General features: G+C 41.7%; 1 protein-coding gene across 1 annotated transcript in view; it reads left to right on the top strand.

The window, feature by feature from the left end:
* MACF1 (microtubule actin crosslinking factor 1) overlaps positions 1–19,970 on the top strand; it is a 335,004-nt gene that overhangs the window by 161,244 nt on the left and 153,790 nt on the right. The window contains exons 6-19 of the mRNA XM_019657518.1: positions 9,117–9,283; positions 10,468–10,580; positions 10,675–10,781; positions 11,173–11,292; positions 11,445–11,540; positions 12,196–12,323; positions 12,413–12,506; positions 12,711–12,865; positions 13,548–13,824; positions 15,012–15,140; positions 16,302–16,379; positions 16,986–17,147; positions 18,573–18,677; positions 19,294–19,389. Of these exons, the coding sequence (XP_019513063.1) occupies positions 9,117–9,283; positions 10,468–10,580; positions 10,675–10,781; positions 11,173–11,292; positions 11,445–11,540; positions 12,196–12,323; positions 12,413–12,506; positions 12,711–12,865; positions 13,548–13,824; positions 15,012–15,140; positions 16,302–16,379; positions 16,986–17,147; positions 18,573–18,677; positions 19,294–19,389 (1,827 nt within the window). The remainder of the gene's footprint in view (positions 1–9,116; positions 9,284–10,467; positions 10,581–10,674; positions 10,782–11,172; positions 11,293–11,444; positions 11,541–12,195; positions 12,324–12,412; positions 12,507–12,710; positions 12,866–13,547; positions 13,825–15,011; positions 15,141–16,301; positions 16,380–16,985; positions 17,148–18,572; positions 18,678–19,293; positions 19,390–19,970) is intronic.

Genomic DNA, 19,970 nt, shown 5'->3' with positions numbered 1-19,970 from the left:
GAGGGAGGGAGGGAGGGAGGGAGGGAGAGAGAGAGATTGATTGATTGTTAAAATGGAAAGGAAGGCAGTGAGGCTGCTGGGGTGGGTGTGTAAGTATTTGCGTTTCATTGAATAAGAGGGAATGTCCAGGTCAGCCTTTACCTTTGCGTGGAATGGATGTAGGGTAGTTGGGGATAAAACCAGCTGCTGAACTGAATGCTCCTTTGATACCACTAGCATTAAAGTTGAAGTTGTGGAGGCATCATAATATTTTAGGATTCATGCTCATAAATTGAGTGAGGTTTTCTGAAAGTGTGGAGTGTAAAATTTTAAGTCTCCTAGTGGAAATCAGTTGTAGATAACGGACCATACGTGCCCATGGCACTTTTAGTATGGAATTTCCACACTGGGAAGGGAAGGTTCCGAACTCTATGAGGAATCTTAAAGAAACGATAGGTGGGAGGAACCTTTGGACATGACCTCAAGTTTGATAGTACTTGTTTGATAGTGGTGTGATTCTTTTGCTCGTCAGTATTGAATCGAATCGGTAGTGGCATTTTTGGGCAGCCCAGCTCTACGTCTCACCCCTTTTACCCTTTCAGAACAGACACAGCCAGATTACTCACTTTATAGCCCAGGCTGAAAAGCTAAGAGATTGTCAGCTCAGATGGCTGACACGTTTCTGAGGTGCCATGTCCATCGTGTGATGTGGGGGCCACAACCTGACCATCCTACCTGACAGATAAGAAGTAACTCCTCAAGATAAGTGTGAAATCCCTGCAGAATGCAAGTCCTCAAGGCCAAGGGGCCCGAGACCCTCACGGGTCTCTCAAAGATCCAGAACCTGAAAAGAGCTCCATGTGCTGCTCAGAAGAGGATGGCACCCTTTCTTTGGAGGCAAGCCACACCCCTTTGTGGGGTCTGGAGGAGTAGGGAGCTGCCCCCTCACTAGCAGGCTGTTCACAAGGCCCGAGGACGGCAGTAGCCAGAGAGGTGGAGGCAGCCTGTTCTGACACCGCAGGCCTGTGAAATGTGGGTTGAGCATCAAGGCGAGAGCATCTAGCTGGAGCCTGAATTCCCTCTGCTACGTGTGAGAGCACGGGGAGGACACAAGGTCAGGGAGGCGGCTGCTGCCAGTCACACACCAGCTCCTTCCTAAAGGGGAGACAGCTGGAAGTTCAGGAGTGGCTTTTTTGTGTTTTGATGCTTGTTTTGTTTTGTTTTTCTTATGTTAGAGTAGTAACCCTCTTCAGAAAATGATTCGAGTTCCAGAGTGGTGTCTATCCTTGACGTAACTCAGGTGGCATTGTCACTCTTGTTGATCAGTCCAGGGCATGTCGGTGGGGGTGCGCCAGCCTATGGCTGGGTGTAAACTTTGCAGTGGGCTTTGTTTATTTCCAGGATAGAGATACATGGGAACTGATTCTAATTCTTGCTAAGTGTGGGGTTTAGATAATAGAAGATAAATGGTCTGCTTTGCTGTTCACCTGGTAGAGTTGATTCTTCCTTTGTCAGGAAATAGTTAACACAGAAACAGGATGGCAGGGACCAGCTGACAAAATGGTTTTCAGAGTGACAAGTAGATGAAGATTTGGAGCTGGAAGGGAGCCGGTTAACAGCATTGGCCTTTGATGTCAGAGACCAAGGCCGTCTCTGGCCGTCCCTTCTCAGGAGGACTCCCAACTCCCAGCTGCCACCAATACCCGTAATACTTGTCTTATTGAACAAGGAAAACTGTTGAAAATCCTTTCCTCCTCCCTATCTTGGCTCCCACTGCTAATCTGCCCACACTGTTAGTAGATTCTGTTGAATGAAGAATTTGTCCTTGCCACCAACCCTTACGGTCCCTACAATTTGGGGTGATAGTCTGACCTAATGTTGGGGGCTAGGAATGCTGAGAAAAACATCAGTTGGTATATTATTTTCTAGGCTCAGCCTTTTCAGTTTATAAGTATTCCTTTCCCATTTTTCCTCTTTAATTATAAGTTGTTTTTACTAATATTGGCTTTGTATTGCAAGAAGAGAGCAAAATTAAGCAGATGATACTATTGGAGGAATGTAGCAGTTGAAGTTACAGTTAAAGCTAAGAAAGGATTTTTTTCTTTTTCAAAAACATTTACTTAAAAATATGACTAAGGAATCATCATTATTTTTTAGGTATAACAATGGTGGTGTGGTTATGTTAAAAAGATACATACTGAAGTGTTAATGGAGGAAATATATGTGGAATTTGTTTCATAATAATAGGGGAGGGGTGAAGTGGGTAGAGTGCACATGAGATGAGATGAGCTATGAGTTGATAATGGTTGAAATTGTGTGATGGGTACATAGGAGTTTATTATACCATTCTGTCTCTTTTTGTGTATATATGAAATTTTCCATTTCAAATGGAAAACTTAAGAAAAATAACAGTAAAATTATTATATGATACATATACTGGAAAAGGACTAATATCCAGAATATAAGCAGTAGTATAGGAGTATGGTTAAGAGTGTGGAGCCAGACTGGCAGAGTTTGAATTCAGCTGTTCTGTTCACGCGCAGTGTACCTTGGGGGCAACTTACCTAACTTCTCTGTGATGTAATTTCCTCATTTGTGAATTGAGGGAAGAATGGTATATACTTTGTAGGGTTGCTGTGAGAATTATATGACTTACTACAAGTAAAGCACAATAAATATTAGTTGTTAACATTGTTATTTAAAGAATCACTGCAGATAAACTAGAAAAAGGTAAACGCCCTAGTAGAAAAATAGGGAAAAGCCCACGAATAAGTAACTGGCAAAAAAGGAAACCCAAATGCCTCATACACATGTGTCTTTCTCACGAGTAATCAAAGATACAGAAGGCAAAACAACAATAAAGTACATTTTGCACCCATCATATTGGCAGGAAATAAAAAGTCTGAAAATGCCTAGTGCAGGTGAGGGTGTAGAGCTATAGAGAACCTCTTCATACCTTGGGGGTGGAAGTATAAATTGTACTGTTATTTGGAGAACAGTTTGCCACTATTTAGTAGAATTGAAAAATACCCATATTCTATGACCTGGGATTTCCATTCTAGTTCTAGTCCCTGGAGAGATCACCAAGATTCTGATTAGAATACGGAAAGGAGCACCCCCAACCTTTCCCTAACTCTGATGTTTGTAATGCACTACTTCACTGTACCCTCACCTGCTTCTTGAGTGAAAGTTTTGAGTCTGATGCCTCCTCTGTACTGGGATCCGGTCAGCTAGAAATGTCAGGACATGAGAATCAAGTATCTATTTGTTTATTATATCTAGTCTCATTCCCTGAGACTTACATAGATTTACACAACATCCAAAGTCTTCCGCCTGGTATTCCAGCCCCTCCATAACCTATCTCATCTTCTCTCAATTCCCAGTTTGAGCCTTCCTATTTTAACAGGTCAACCCCTTACCCATCTACTATTCCTGTTTCAATTTATTTCAAGTTAGAATCTTTGCATCCACTATCTACCTGGAATTTTGTTCCTCTTTGTCTATTCTATAATATCCTTTAAGTATGAGTTGAACTCATACTTCTTTAAGAAATATTTTTTATCATTCCAGCCCATACTAATTTTTCATTCTGTTGAGATCCACTATTGGGCATTACTATTTACTGTATTACTGTTGCTCTTTGAGGGCCTTAAGTTATGTGTAACTCTTTCATGTGATCTACCACATATGACTAAATATAAAGTACAATAAGATTCACCCCGCCTCCAAAATTATCCTTCAAAAAAAAGAAAATCTTTTTGTATTTGAGTTTTTATAAAGTCTTCCTTTTTATTGGGCTCTCAGTGAAATTATAGTCAGTTCATGAAAAAAGGTGAATGAATTTGGGTCACCATTGGCTAGTTCAAATTATATCAATTTTTATAGAGATCAACTGATATAATTGGTTAAACAAAAAAAAGAGAGACCAAAAATCCAAGACAATTTTAGTTATTGTTCTTGGGAATATAACTTCCTAATTTTTTTTTTTAAGATTTTATTGGGGAATTGGGGGGAGGGGAACAGCGTTGGAGAATCAGGGAAGGGGAACAGACAGGTAGACAAATTGCTGTTTTTGTTCTTCAGTCTAGTTGTGGAGGACGTCACTTCACTGGCCCATGTTGGTATGATCATTGTGCTCTTCCTGGGTAAGGCAATCGGTCGCCGGTCATTGGTCGGCCACTCACAGTGGCTCCCAGCAGCTCACACCGGCTGCTGGCCGCTCATGTAGCTCACGGCAGCCCACTGCAGTCCCGCTGCAGTCCCGCTGCACAGCGACTCACAGCAGCCCAGCTCCAGGTCGAGCTGTTGTTCATCATCTTAGCTGTAGAGGGCGAGCATCACTGGCCCTCAATGTGGTATCCGAACTGCAGCCCTGCTGCTCAGAGCTGGCACTCCCAAGCGAGCTCTTAACCAGCTGAGCCACTCGGCTGGCCCATAACTTCCTAATTTGAAGTGTTGAATGTAATTGTATATAAGTCTTAATCATTAAAAACTTTTTTAAAAAAATCACATGACTTACACACACACAGAGCAAGTTGTCATATTATGGAAATCATAAATAAATACCAAGAGAATGAATGAAAAAACTAATATGTTATGCAACTGGATTCTTGTGGTTGGGGGTGAAATTTCCAGTGACTGCATGGATTCAGAAAAGTGCTACTATAGCTCAGAAATCTTAAAAAGAAATGTAGCAGATGTTTTCTAGATATTCACTCAAACAGTAGCTTTTTTTAAAAGTAGCTTTATTGATGAAAAAGACATTGATGTCAAAGATGCAAAGAGTTTGAATAGCATGGTTTTATAAAATGTGAAAGTAGAAAAAGCATTAATACTATTATACATTGATACATTAGATATACTGCTTAATTTTAAACATGTACATATGTGTAAATACATTTCCAAAAGTTTATGTATTCCAGAGTACCACAGTGCTTCCCTTCTCCATTCCTCTTTTCCATCCATCTGTTGTCAGACGCGGGGACTACCTTATTTTAGCCAGATATGGCACGTCTTAACTAAGTTCAAGATGGGCAAGCATGTCTATTTTTTTGTTTCTCCTTTCTCACCTGGCTGACTTCTACTTTTAAAATGCAGCATAGATATTGTCTCCGAGAAATTCCTTGGCACTGCTAGTTTGGGTTACTTGCTTATCTCTGTCACAGCGTTGATCTCTCTGTATAATAATATATCGTCTCCCCTACTAACCTTCTTGAGCTTGAAGCTCAAGGTTGTGCTTTTATCTTGAGATACCAAGAACTTAAATGCAGCTCCTAGAACATAGTGGTTACTCAAGAAATAACAACAGAATGAATAAATGGTGTTTGACTTTTTTTTTCTTCTCCATGGTGCCTGGAATTGTGTTAAGCACAAATGAGATGTTCAGTAAATACTTATTGAATTATTAAGAAAACATTAAGTTTCTAGATATGCTTCAGAGAAGGAATTAATCAAGCCCAATAGGTGTGGGTAAGTTTGGGTTAAAAGAGAGTTCAGGTAGATGTGCATGGTCTCTGGAATGGTGTTGAGGCTGTCCTCCCTCTCCAAATGGCTTTCTTTTCAAAATCCGGATGACGGAGTAAGCTCCCTGACCCTGACGCTGGGTTTCTGCATTTGAGAGATTAAGGTAGAAGCTTCTACATAGTCCAAAGGGCAGCACTGTGCACAAAACATGTGAGTATTAAGTGAAGAGATGGACAAAAGCCCAATTTAATTACTCAGGTGGTTGTGATGATAATCCCATTTTATCCAGTCACCGTCTAGGAAGGGCCCTTATACAAACAGGGTATTTATTGTTCCCCCCCTGAGGTATCCAAACACTTCCCTGTCTCATTTACGGCTGTGTGGACAATTTGAAGTAAAGCTGTTCATTGAACTATTTTCAGTGCAATGTACAAAGATACTACGATTGGCAAATAAGTGATGCCATCAGAGAGATTGACTGTGCTTGTACTGGCCATACAATGTCAATTAATAAACTGGAATTTCTTTTTTTGGGTAAAAAACACAAATACTCAGATTTCATTTTGTTTATTCAAGTTCGATCTGTTTTTACTTTAACAAATCTATTTTCTATTCCCAACAATGTTTCGCCTTAATATGTATGTGAAGTAGCTACAGTGAACCTATTGGGATATGTCAGTGGTGGGCGGCATATAGCTAATGAAACAAGCAGCTAGAAATGTTAAGGAGAACTGGAATTGAATTGGCACGAGAGAGGGGCTGTTTTCACAGGACTCCCAGGATGATAGCTTGGGCAGCATTACACATGTTGGATCCTCAGCTTTGCAGCTCCATAGCTCTTGTTTTTTTCTCCCCGTGTATTTGGAATAGATTGAGTTTTAGGGGGATTGACTTCAAAAGCGATTATACTTGTTAGAGATTGATTGATGTAAATTAATTTACAATATGAATTTTAACTGCTAAGTGATACAGTATTTGAATTGGGCACTCAGTGCATTTTGTTGCTGTAGGATATGATGTGGGAAGCAAGTAATAATCTAAAGGTTTTCAGGGGAACGTGGAGTCAGAGCAGAGAGGTGGTGGGTAGAGGATAGCTTTACAAGATGATCTTACTAGCTGGCATCATCCCTGTTTGGCAGCCTGATGTTCCCCTTAGAACTGTCCCTGTGAAGGGGACGAGAATCCTGGAATGTGCTGGTTAGAAGACAACGCTTACTGGTTTCCCTTTTCTAGACTCCATGAGGCTTCCCATAGGTTTTTGTTCTCAGAGTCTTTCTTCAGACATCCTAGTAAGATTCAGTAGTCTGCAGCTTTCTTTTATATTCAGTAAAGTATTATGAACAGTTCCTGGCCCTGTTTTTTCTGATTTTAAAGTGTCTTCTGCTGATATTTAACCTATTATGAGCTGAGTTTGTAAATTTAGTATTCAGAGACTTGGAAGTGCCTAATTGTCAATTGTCCCTTGTACTGACCACCAAAGAGGCGATTACTTTCCCAGGGCTGAGAGACAGATGTTCTGTTGACATGCAGTTCCCTCCCTGCTCAAACCATCCAGCCCTCAGATTGTGGTGGCATGCTCTTTTATTATTATGGGAAGGAAATACATATTCGCCAGGCACTGTACCTTATTTAATCCTTATAGTGACCCTATGAGAAAGTTTTCATTCTGCTTTATATATGGGGGAGTTGGTGTACAAGAAGCTTAAGTAATTTGCCTGAGGTCAGTTCTGAGTAAATGCCTCCCTTCAAATGCATATCTGTCTGGCTCAAAGGCTTATGCTGTTTCTTATTGATAAAAATGATTTTGTAGCTTTCATTATAAAAGTAACGTATGCTCATTATTTAAAGTCGGACAAAAAGAAAATAAAAGTATCCCTACTCCCACTCCAGGGCAGATCACCATTGTTAATATTAGCCCAAACTTGTTTGATTATACACACTGCTTTGAATTTGCTAAGTTTGCTGTAAAAAAATAACGTGTCTTAGGATTCTAGGTGGACCTTCCCCCAAAATATATTTATTTTTATTATTTATAAACCACGTGATTATTAATTAAAACATGTGACATGTTTGCATATGACCAGCTCAACACCAGGTGCAATGGGTGATACATGGAAGGATTTTGATCACTGACTCTCAGGGGAAGAGGTTATTTCTTCCACAGCATCCCAGCTTCTGTTTGAACATGTCCTGTCTCAAGGAGCTCATCCTAATGGGGGCTTCTATTCAATTTTAGATAGTTCTGAATATTAAGATGTAGTGCTAGCTCCTCAGGAAACCTACAGTCTTAGGGAGATAAGAACAAGTAATAGTCAATAATGCACGATAACAAATTATACAGGCTGTCAGTGCTGGGAGAGTTAGACAAGTAAGAATTGAAGGAAGACCATCATCCACACCAGAAAGGGTGAAGAGAAGACTTTGAGTGCAGCCCTGTGTGGGGGCTAGGTGCTTTACTATGTATGCTATCACGGTGGATCCCAGCAACCCGGAAAAGCAGGAGGCAAGTATTCTTCTCGCTTTACCGATGTTACAACTGAGGTTGGTGACGTTGAAATTCAAACCCAGGTCTGCGTGGAATCAAAGGCATGAACTTTGTTCTCTCCCACACTGTCGTCTCTCTAAATTAGGTCCTGTGCTAGATTTTGGGAATTTCTTAAAATAACTCTTTTCTTATTATAAAAATGCACATGATATAGAAAATTAGGAAAATATAAACCACCTATAATGTTACCACTTAGAAATCTAACTATAATTACTAGTTTGGTGTATTTCTCCCTATGTTTACACTTGCATACATATATATGCAGTTATCACATACATTATGCATATATATGTATGTATACATATATATGGTTATATCTTTATATAAAATTAGTGTTACTATATACTATTTTGTATTTCTTTTCATAGGATAATGGTGACCATTTTCCTATGTCATTAAAATTTTCTAAAGCATACCTTTTTAAGTGCTACAGAGAATTTTACAACTGTGTTTCCCTGAAAATAAAACCTAACAGGAAAATAAGCCCTAGCATAATTTTCAGGGTGATCGTAATATAAGCCCTACCCCCAAATAAGCCCCAGTTAAGATCGTCAGCCAGACATGACTGTATTTGAATAAATGTAGATTTTTGTACATGAATAAATGAATAAAATACGTCTTTTGGAGCAAAAATTAATATAAGCCCCTGTCTTATTTTCAGGGAAACACGGTATGTATATGTGCTTTATGTAAGCCAATCAACTCCTTATTAGAGTTTAAGCTCTATAACTTTTTGCTATAATGTTTATAGCATTTTGATAAACGTTCTTATATAAATTTTTTTTAGCTTATCTCTAATGGTTCCTATTATGTATATTTTAAGCTTTTGATTCAAACTGCCAACCAGAGAAGTTAGGTCATGTACACTCTCACCAGCGGCAGTGTTTGAGGATATCCAATGTTAGTCTCTCCAATACTGAATAGTATCATTAAAAAAACAATTTCCTAATTTAATAGGTGAAGAAATTACCTCCCATGGTTTTAATTTGCATTTCTTTGACTACCAAAGAGAGTGAGTATATTTATTGGAACTGTCATCTGAAGTGCCGCCAGCCTTGGATCTGCCTCTTCTTCTAAGAGCCATAATGTTGAAGAAGAAAAGGTTATTCCGTGTCCTATCTTTTGGCAGATCTCCGACATCTACATTAGTGGAGAGTCAGGAGACATGTCAGCCAAGGAGAAGCTGCTCCTATGGACCCAAAAGGTGACAGCTGGCTACACAGGAATCAAATGCACCAACTTTTCCTCCTGCTGGAGTGATGGGAAGATGTTCAATGCGCTTATTCACCGATACAGGTAAATGCAGTAGAAGTTCAGTGTGCCTGGAGGGGCTTCTTTTTCAGCTCTTGTTTGTAGTTAGTTATAATGTCACTTTTCCCCCTCCACCAAGAACCTGATTCATTTTATTCAGTTAAAAAGGGAATATAAATTAAACTCGTAGCGTTCTAGGCTCTGGGCACAAATAGCAGTAAACAAAACAGCAAAAGTTCTTGCTCTCGTTGAGCTTGTTTATTAAGCAATAAACAAATAATACCGGGAGTGCCAAAAAAATGTATACAGGTGGACACTTCGTGTTGCTCAAGCAGTAGTTCCCCGTAATCAGAAGTGTTTGGACGCTGATGGTAAACACTTTGAGCACCTCTTGTAGTTGCAGAAGTCAAACATGACTTGTATTCACCTTTTGTTATCTGTATATATTGAGTATTACAATTTTAACACAGTTTTCCTTTCTTAAAATGTGTATACATTTTTTTGGCACCCTTTGTATATGCTGTCATAAGCGGTAAGTGCAATGGAGGGATAGAGAGTGACAGGGTTATGGCATTTTGGATAGGAAGATGGTCTGTCTGATGATGCTGGAGCAGAGCCGGGAGGGAGGGAACCATGCAGGATTCTAGGGTCAGAGTTTCAGTTGGACGGAATAACAAGTGCAGAGGTCCTGGAACAGGGGGCCTGTTTGGTGTGGCTGAGGAGCAGCAGGTGGCTGGAGTGAGATGGGGATTTTATTTTATTTATTTATTTTTTTAGCTGAGCCATCCTGCCACCTGTTGGCAGTTCAGCGGCAGCTCAGCTCGGGCTGGGCATCGAACCGCTATTGCTCAGAGCTCAAACTCTTGAACAAGCTCTTAACCAACTGAGCCACTCGGCTGGCCCGAGATGGGGATTTTAAATGACCAAAATCACAATTAGTGTACTCTCAGTGGTCATAACACATCCTAATTTTCATTCAGTACTAATTTGTGATCCTTTCCCCATGAAATCCAAAAAGGCTACTGTTGTGTAAGGTTAGAATTAGGGAGCACTGGGCTCCTGGCATGTAAATAACAATGGGATTAGTACCTTTCTAAGCCTCCGCCTTCTCTCTAATTCAGTCAGTGTTTTTCATTCAGCCCTTGGTGCTTTTAAGAGGTTTTCTTTGTGTGAACGCGTGTGTGGCGTGTAGATGGTGGCCTTTCATGTGCCTTGGTGGACTTTTACAGACCTGATCTGGTAGATATGGAGAGGGTACAAATCCAAAGTAACCGAGAGAACCTGGAACAAGCTTTCGAAGTGGCAGAGAGACTGGGGGTCACCCGGCTACTGGATGCAGAAGGTGAGAGCCGACTGAAGTTGGGTGTGTTTGGCATATATTCACTCTTCCTAATGGCAGGCTCTGACTGAGAAATTTCTTATCCTTTCTCTCTCAGATGTGGATGTGCCATCTCCAGATGAAAAGTCTGTAATCACTTATGTATCTTCGATTTATGATGCCTTCCCTAAAGTCCCCGAGGGTGGAGAAGGGATCAATGCCACGGTAAGAGGACACTTTCTTAGATTGCTTTGATTTGTTTGGGTAGAATGTATTGATTAGACCATGTTCTTAAGCATTCATTATATGCAGAGCACTTTTACACAGAGCAACTGAATTCACACCATCTTTATACATGGTCATTACCTGTGGCCCCGGGGAATGTGTCTAGATATTGCTAATTTTGTAGCATCCAGCCTAGACTATTCTAGGTGTCAGGAAATTAAATCCCATCTTGAGAGCCTTTGAGGAGCTTTGAAACCAGGATCCTGCACACATTAAACAGGCAATTAGAGGAAAAGGATTTTAAGTGATTTGGGATGGCCTCATCTTTCTCCTGTGCATGCTTTGCGTACTGCTAATCAGAAGGTGTGTGATATTTACCTTTTGGCAATAGGAAGTAGACGCCAGGTGGCAAGAATACCAAAGCCGAGTGGACTCCCTCATTCCCTGGATCAAACAGCATACAATCCTGATGTCAGATAAAACTTTCCCCCAGAACCCTGTTGAACTAAAGGTAAAGTCATGGACTTAAATTGCTTTCTATATATTCATTCTAGGGAGTAAGTCTCAGCGCTTGTTGCTGCTGGTTTCTGGGTGAGGTGAGGTGAAAACTTGGGCCAGGTTGTTTGCATACATTCATTCATTCAATGAATATTAATTTTGTAGGCACTTTATAACCAGTACATACACTTCAAAGAAACAGAAATTCTGGCCAAGGAGAGAGAAAAAGGAAGAATTGAGGAATTATATAAATTATTAGAGGTAAGGAAGCCTATCCTTTGCTGAATTTGGGGTTTGCTGGTTTGTCCTGTTGTTGCTTTGTTAGAACCATCGCATCCTCCTCCCAACCTGCATTAACAGCCCTATTCTCAGGGGGATGAATCTAGCATCACTGTCAGGCTGGTCTTGAAAATTTGTGGTAAAGGGGTTGTAGCAACCATCTGTTTTTTTTAAAGGGCCTACTGAAAAATGGTATACATTTATTCAGAAATCTTGAGTTTTGTGGATGAGTTTTCCTGTTTCTGAGAAGGAAGCGAATTCTTTCCATAGGATGGAAAAAAAGAGAGAGACTTCCATTCACATTTTGATTCCTAGAGAAATTGAAGCTGTAGAGATGGGCATTTCACTTTTCCAGAATGGGCGTTATTGAGAGGACAGGAGGAGTTGTGTAAAATGTAGAAGGAATGAGTGGATTTAGAGCATGTAATCCTTGCATTTCAGAGGCGATTATTTTGCTCTCACCTCAGGCTGAGGTGCTGCTAAATAGTCCATTGTTTTCTCTTATTAGACAATGGGAAAAAAACTGCTGAGTGGCTGGGTAAAGAAGCAAGAGGTGATGTGCGGAAAAATAAGTTAAAACTGGGGCCTGAGGGCATGGCTGCATTTTGGACTAAAGGAGTGTGTCTGGGTTTTTTAGGTGTGGATTGAATTTGGCCGAATTAAACTGCCTCAAGGTTATCACCCTAACGATGTAGAAGAAGAGTGGGGAAAGCTCATCATTGAAATGCTGGAGCGAGAGAAATCCCTTCGACCAGCTGTAGAGAGGTGGGTCCAGGGCCTGAAGGGGACCTGACATGACGTGCTGGGCTGGGTTTGGGCCCTGCACCTTTACTGTGGCTTTGCTCTTATTTTAGGCTGGAATTGCTGCTACAGATTGCAAACAAAATCCAGAACGGTGCTTTGAACTGTGAAGAAAAACTGACACTAGCTAAGAATACACTGCAGGCTGTAAGTCTGGCTGTTTTGTCTCACTTCTTATGCCACATGTTTCCCACTTTTCACCCTGTGCTCTAATGGTTGAAGTTAACGGTTGAGGAGTCCAGCTGTGTTTTTCCTTGCTCTTGGGATTGCAGGGGGCCCCTTGGCCGCCTGGGTCCTAGTGGGTGGGAGCAGTGGGAGTTTCCCCACTCTTATTCTCCCCTTCTCTCTCAGGACGCTGCTCACCTGGAATCAGGACAACCAGTGCAGTGCGAGGCAGATGTCATCATGTACATTCAGGAATGCGAAGGTCTTATCAGGCAGCTGCAGGTGGATCTCCAGATCCTACGGGATGAGAATTATTACCAGCTAGAAGAGCTGGCTTTTAGGTGAGGAACACGGGACTCAAATGGAGGGTTTGCTTACTGCTGACGCTCATGGCGCAAGAGTCAGGTACTGAATCTTGTAACTTGGACCTCAGTGGGGATATGATAGGTGTTTCAGCAGGAAAACTCTCCTGGTGGAAAACAGTTTCCTCTTATTGCAGGCCCTGCCCACTAAGTACCTGTAGGATTTTCTAATCGTTGTGGCATCTGTGACATTCCACGTATTTCAGAGTGACCTGCAGGGGCGTGGTACCATATGTGGTTTAGAACCGCTGGTGATCCAAAGCTTCCTTTTATATAAAGAGGAGGAATCCAAGGCCCACAGAGGGGATGAGGAGCATCCAGGTCACGTACTTTGTACAGAGCTAAGACTCACACCCACATCTTTGGACCCCTAATCTGTTGTTTATTCTGTTATACCATCTAGGAGTTACATAAACGGGTATTGGTTTGCTTCCCTCCGTTTAACACTATACCTTGGTATTGGCCTCAAAGACAGCTCTAAACAATGAAGATGTTAATAATACCACCTTGCATTCATATAACACTTGTTCTTTCTCAAAACACGTTTCCTGATATGATCTCATTTTTTTTACTTCAGCCTTGTCAAATGGATAGGGAAGATTTTACTTTTAAAAGTATGTTACAAATTTAAGTCTCCCTTCCTTCTCTCCTTCCACTTCAGGGTTATGCGTCTGCAGGATGAGCTGGTCACCTTGCGTCTCGAGTGCACAAACTTGTATCGGAAGGGCCACTTCACTTCACTGGAATTGGTTCCACCCTCTACTTTAACCACTACTCATCTGACGGCAGAACCTTTGACCAAGGGAACCCATTCTTCTTCTACCTCCTGGTTCCGAAAGCCCATGACTCGGGCTGAGCTTGTGTCTATCTCCTCCTCTGAAGATGAAGGCAGTCTCCGCTTTGTGTATGAACTGCTGTCTTGGGTAGAAGAAATGCAGGTGGGTGTCTGTTCCAGATGCTTATATGGTTCCCTAAGATGTGCTGGATCCTGCAGCTTGTTTGCAAGGACCAGATTGCTCGGTGCCCCTTGTATAGATTTCCTGAATCACTGATGCTGCCCAAGACTTTAGCCCCCTTCTCCTTAAATTTTAAACGGATAGGATCAGCTCAAATCCTCAAAAATCCCACACTGAATAGCATAGGCTTTTCTAATTTGAAGCCCTTTGGGAATCTGTTCCTTTCAGCTAACTGTATTCTAAGTATTCTCGAGCTTATGGGAGAAGTTGCAGAGTCTATAAATCTGTTACCTTTTCTAAAATTTCCTCATTGGCAGAGAAGTTTATTCTTCACTTTTTGGTTTTTTTTTTTTGGCCTCAGCTCTTACATTTAAGCAAGGCTGCTGTGCTTCACCATTCTAAGGGGTACTATTTTTTAAAAATTTATTTTTTAATTACAGTTGACATACAATATTATATTAGTGTCAGGTGTACAACATAGTGATTAGACATTTATATACCTTACGAAGTGATCACCCGATAAGTCTAGTACCCATTGGACGTCATACATAGTTACAATATTATTGACTATATTCCTTACCCTGTACTTTACATCCCTAAGGGGCACTATTTACATGTATTCTAGAATAATGGTTCAGGTTTAATATTATCTGTCTTATTCTTCTAACCCTTTTGTTTTGTATGAAGTTTTTCTCTTCTCCTGATCATGGATTTCCCCATGTACTAATAAATACAAACATTCAAAGACAATCTAATGTTTTAAAATTCATTGGCCAATAGTTGATGCCATGAATGAAGCTTAATATTTTCAGATATTTATTTCTTATATCTATTGTGATTTTAAAATGAAGAGACTCCATAAAGGGAAATGCCTAAATTATAAAGTTAAGTATCTTTAGCCTGTGGAAACACCTTTTTCGTTGGTAAATGTAGGAATGTATTCCCATAATGCTGCAGCAAAAGGCTGCCTCTGCTGCGATAGCTGGGGGTGGTTTAGTCTCCTGCTCCTCGGGGATGATTATCGCATATTTTCATGTAAGAGACCACGGTGAAGATAGTTTAGATATCTTTTTGCCCAGTCCTTTATCCCCAGCCCCCTTGTCCAGACACTGATTCTTTTTCTGTCAACATAGCAGTCAATTACTATATACGTATTTTTTCTTTTCCAGATGAAACTGGAGCGAGCAGAGTGGGGCAATGACCTGCCTAGTGTGGAGTTGCAGCTGGAAACACAGCAGCACATTCACACCAGTGTAGAAGAACTGGGCTCAAGTGTCAAAGAGGCGAGGTTGTATGAGGTGCGTGGAGTCAGAATCCATGATGGAGGGTGGGTGGGGTGGGGCAGGGAACCCGGGCAGTGTGCACGGTGCAGCTGTCCCTGAGGAGAAGGGAGCTCTGGAAAAGAGTGATAAACATGAGCAGCACTTGACAACAGACTCCTTTTTCACTGAAGTGTTTTGCTCTTTGAAATAATTTTGTGAGAAAGTTTTTTTTTTTTCCCCTTTTTAAGTGTTACATGAGGGAGTGCTGTTTTTTGGTTTTTTTTAAAGACTTTATTGGGGAATTGGGGGAGGGGAATAGCCAAATTGTTGTCCTTCAGCCTTAGTTGTGGAGAGTGCAGCTAGCTCAGCTCCAAGTCCAGTCATCATCCAGCTGCCATCTGCAGCTCGCAGCCGCTCAGCTCAAGGGGCCGTGTTCAATCTTAGTTGCGGGTGAATGCAGCTCACCATCCCATGCGGAAGTCAAACCGGCAACCTTGTTGTCAGGAGCACGTGCTCTCACCAGATGAGCCATCCTGCCACCTGTTGGCAGCTCAGTGGCAGCTCAGCTCGGGCGCAGCTCACTGGCCCATGTGGGAATCGAACCAGAGACCCTGTTGCTTAGAGCTCGTGCTCTTAAGCAACTGAGCCACTCAGCCAGCCCGGTATTTTTCTTTTTATTAACCGTTTTTTTACTAAAAAGAAAAGTGATATTTAAAGCTAAGGTCAAAATTAGTAAGTAGTGGATGCAGTTGCCAAACTCGGGCCCTCGGCTCCCAAGGTTCATGCTCTTTCCCCTTCACCTTCTGTCTGCAAGAGAGAGCTGGTGTAGAGACACTATTCAGTCTCTCTTCTCCCTCACTCATTCTGTCTTCCCATTTTTTTATTTCAATTCTCCCCTTCAAAAAAGCAGTTGAGTGGTTTGACTATCATCAGGCATAGGTTTTGCTTAGAAACCTCCCGGAATTACTGGAAGCACGAGACAGGGAGGTTGTATTCGCCCTGCTGAAGTATTCCTCACTTAGTGCTGCTCCACGCTATACAATCTGGCCGAGATTTCTTGTCTAAGCTTCTGATTTCTCAGAGTAACCAGTCTTTACCTGTGTGCAGACATAGTATTTACCTAGTTGAAACCATACCATAGATGCAGTTTACTTACTCTTTCTCTAATGTATTCTTATTTCATTCCTTTCTTATTAGGGAAAAATGTCCCAGAATTTTCATACTAGTTATGTTGAAACTCTTGGCAAGCTGGAGACACAGTATTGTAAATTGAAGGTAAGTTTTGACCAAGTCTGTCATGTTCTGTTCATAGAGAATCTGGTTCTGTCCAAACAACTCTTTTCCCTAATTCAGAGAGTTCTTGGTTTGGCACTGTTTTGGTTTTCTGTTTATTAGATTACATCATTTACTATGCTGCTGTTCATATGTATTATAACATTTTCTTAATGGCTCAGAAACCACTGCCCCAGAAAGTTTTAAGTAAGTAGAGCCTGTCCCAGCTGTCAGGCTTAACCAAAGCAGTGGCTGTATGTGCTTTGAGACACCAAAACTACAAGTTTGAGATTGGTAAGACAGGGACTTCCATCCGTTTTCTTCATTCCTGTCTTTCAAGATTGTCCAAAGTAGGACAGGCCCAGGATCATTCTTTATCCAGGGAGCCCCACAAACGCCTGCTGAGTTCTAACTTCTAGTTAGGATTGACAAGGGCTCTGGGAGTCCTGTACCACACTTGTACTAAATTTAAATCCATGGAGAAGCACCCAGAGATGAAACAGCAGGACTAATTAATTTCCCAAGTTATTGTTTGCTTTGAGATCAAATATGCTATCTTCTATAGTTGAATGGCTGGCAGTCTAACCTTGTAATCCTTGCTTTGTCTAGGAAACGTCTAACTTTCGGATGAGGCACCTTCAGAGCCTGCATACATTTGTCTCCAGAGCTACAGCTGAGTTGATTTGGTTGAATGAGAAGGAGGAGGAGGAACTAGCATATGATTGGAGTGACAACAATCCCAATATCTCAGCCAAGAGAAATTACTTCTCTGTGAGTCTAGCACAACAGGCCTGTCGTATTTATGTAATAGCATCAGGAGACAGAGAGACTCAACTTCTGAGAGCTTGGGTTTCTGGATTTGCATTCTGCTAGGTAGAAATAGGGGCCCTGCTTAATGCATCTATGCCTGTGAGAAGTGTAAATGGACAGGGAACTCGAGCCCTCAAATGCATTTATTTAGAATGTATTCAGAAAGGCAGTGTCTTGGGTGGATAGAACAGCACCTGCAAGTTGAGTCAGGTCAGAAGCAGTATAGCTTTGTGGTTAAGATTACAGGCTTTGGAGTGAGACCGACCTAACTTCAAAGTCTTATTCCTCTGCTTACTAGCTCTGTGACCTTGGGCAAGTCATTTAATCTCTCTGGACCTCTGTAAGATGGGGATACTAGTGCCCTACCCCTTCAAAGGGTTGTATAAAAGACTACCTAAGATTTAATAAGCTAGTACAGCAAAGCACATGGTATAGGGCTTAGTATTGCTTCAACTGAGGTGTGCTCTTGGTTTCTCAATTCTGAATTCTCTTCAATTCATTTAATAATTTTTTTGGTCTCAGTCTCTTAATTTGTAAAATGGGAAGGAAAATTCAGCATTGGACTATGGGAAAATGCTTTGAATTCTTTTCAGTGAAAAATGTATACAAGTAAGTAGGGTTAATTTTTGCTACTTTCAGTATGTGTACATCTCAGAGGATTTTTTAATCATTTTGTAAACCCTATGCAAAGGCAGCTTTTTTACTCACACTTTCTTTAGATACTTTAATTCCATTCATTTAGAGTTTTTAAAAATATATAAGTTTCTCCTGATTGGACAGTGGCATATGATCCTTCTGAAGTAAAGAAAAAAGACTAGATACTATAATACAATAAACAGTGTGTATGAGATCGGAAATTAGGCTATGATAGATATAAAGTGCTTGGAAAGCACCAAGGAGAAGGGGTCAAATCTGATAGTAAGTTTCAGTATCCCACTCCACAGAAGAGCCAGCATTTCAGTTGGGTCCTGTAATGTTAACAAGATTTAGAGGCAGAGGAGGGCACTCCAGGCTAAGGAAATAGCCTGAGTAAAGCCAGTCAGTGATGCGGATCCACTGGTGTGTCAGGTACTGTTAGGTGGGTGCTGACGTCAGCTAGCTACTCTAGCCAAGTTATCTCCTATTTCTGCTTCCAGTGCTCATCCTGTGTTCTCCCGCTTACTCAGGTCTGGCTTGTTTCCCATATCCTTTCTGAATCATTCTCCAGTAATTCCAGCATTTTTGCTCTTCTCTGAAATCCTCTGACGTGTACTGTTTATGCATCTCATTTGGGCACTGACCCAGTGCTGTAGGCTTTTTAAAAGTAGGGCAGGGGACACAGCCTTTTCTTTATTGCTGCTCCTCCCTTAGTAGCACTGACTGTGTAAAACTGAATTCCATGTGCAGGAGTTGACAATGGAACTGGAGGAGAAACAGGATGTGTTTCGGTCTCTACAAGATACAGCGGAGCTGCTGTCACTGGAGAACCATCCCGCCAAGCAGACTGTGGAGGTATGTGACTTAAGAATGTGTGAGGGTCCAGTGCTCAGAGGAGGATGTTAAGAAAGTATTCAGATCAGAGGCTTTGTTCTGCCGAAAGACCTGGAGGAAGTGTCAAGGATCGTTTGTATTGGCTCCCTTTTTGTCCCACCCCCAAAGACCGCAAACCCTTTGATGGTCTAAAGAGAAGACTACAGAAACAAGAAGCAATATTAACTCCTAACTTCATGGGGAAAGTGGACTTGGACCCTAAGTTTTCAAGTAACTATCCAAACAGATCCTACCTCTTGGTGTGGTGCCTTTGCCCAGAGAAGAGAGACCGTGGAGGATCCAGGAGGGATTTATTTATTTATGCCTGGGTTCTGCTGGCCAGATCATTTAGTTGCAACTGAGTGTAGAAGAAGAAGCCTTTTCTATACTTGTATAACCCCTTTTAACAAAACCATGTTGGATAAAAGACAACCCCTTTCTAATGGGAAACACTGAGCAGCTGCCAGTCACGTATCTCCATGCATCTTCTGTTGGCTTCTCTGTCATGAGCAGAGTTGTATCTTGGAAGAGAGCATTGCACATATTTATTGGATCTGTTAAACTCACGCCTTTCTGTCTGTGTGCTCGGTTGTTGCAGGCTTACAGTGCCGCTGTCCAGTCCCAGCTGCAGTGGATGAGGCAGCTGTGCCTGTGTGTTGAGCAGCATGTGAAAGAGAATACGGCTTACTTTCAGGTAGGTGGGCTTGTGTCTGTGTGCTTCAGAGAGGATGAGAAGAAGATTTGTTTTCATTCTGGCAAGAGGTGTGTGCGCACGTGCCTCCGCATATACATGGGAAAGGCAAGGTTAAAAATCTCATCTGTATTAGTTAGCTTCTGTTGTATAAACCACCACCCCAAAAAGTTAGTTGCTTAAAACATTTAGTAGCTCATGATTGTGTGGGTTGACAGTTTGGGCTGGGCTCAGCTGAGTGGTTTTTCTCATCTTGCCTGGCTTAATCATGGCTGCAGGCAGCTGGCAGGCAGCTGATGGGGCTGGTTGGTCCCAAATGGCATCATTTGCATGTCTGACAGCTGGCTGGGGTGACAGGGTTCAAGTCTATGTACAAGTCTCTAGCATCCAATAGGCTATCCTAGGCTTCTTCACAGAATGCCTGTGCTCCACAAGCAGCGAGAGAGAGGAAGCCCCAGAGCACAAGCACTTGTTTCTGCTCTGCCACATTTGCTGATGTGCCAGAGGCCGAGGGAAATCACGTGGCCATGCCCAACTTCAAGGGGAATAGAAATAGACTCCCTCTCTTGATGGGAAGAGCTATA

The sequence above is a fragment of the Hipposideros armiger genome, unplaced genomic scaffold (assembly GCF_001890085.2).
Source record: "Hipposideros armiger isolate ML-2016 unplaced genomic scaffold, ASM189008v1 scaffold_10, whole genome shotgun sequence".
Classification (NCBI taxonomy): domain Eukaryota; kingdom Metazoa; phylum Chordata; class Mammalia; order Chiroptera; family Hipposideridae; genus Hipposideros; species Hipposideros armiger.
Note: the sequence above shows the minus strand (reverse complement) of the source record. Positions and strands in the feature narration are given on the sequence as shown.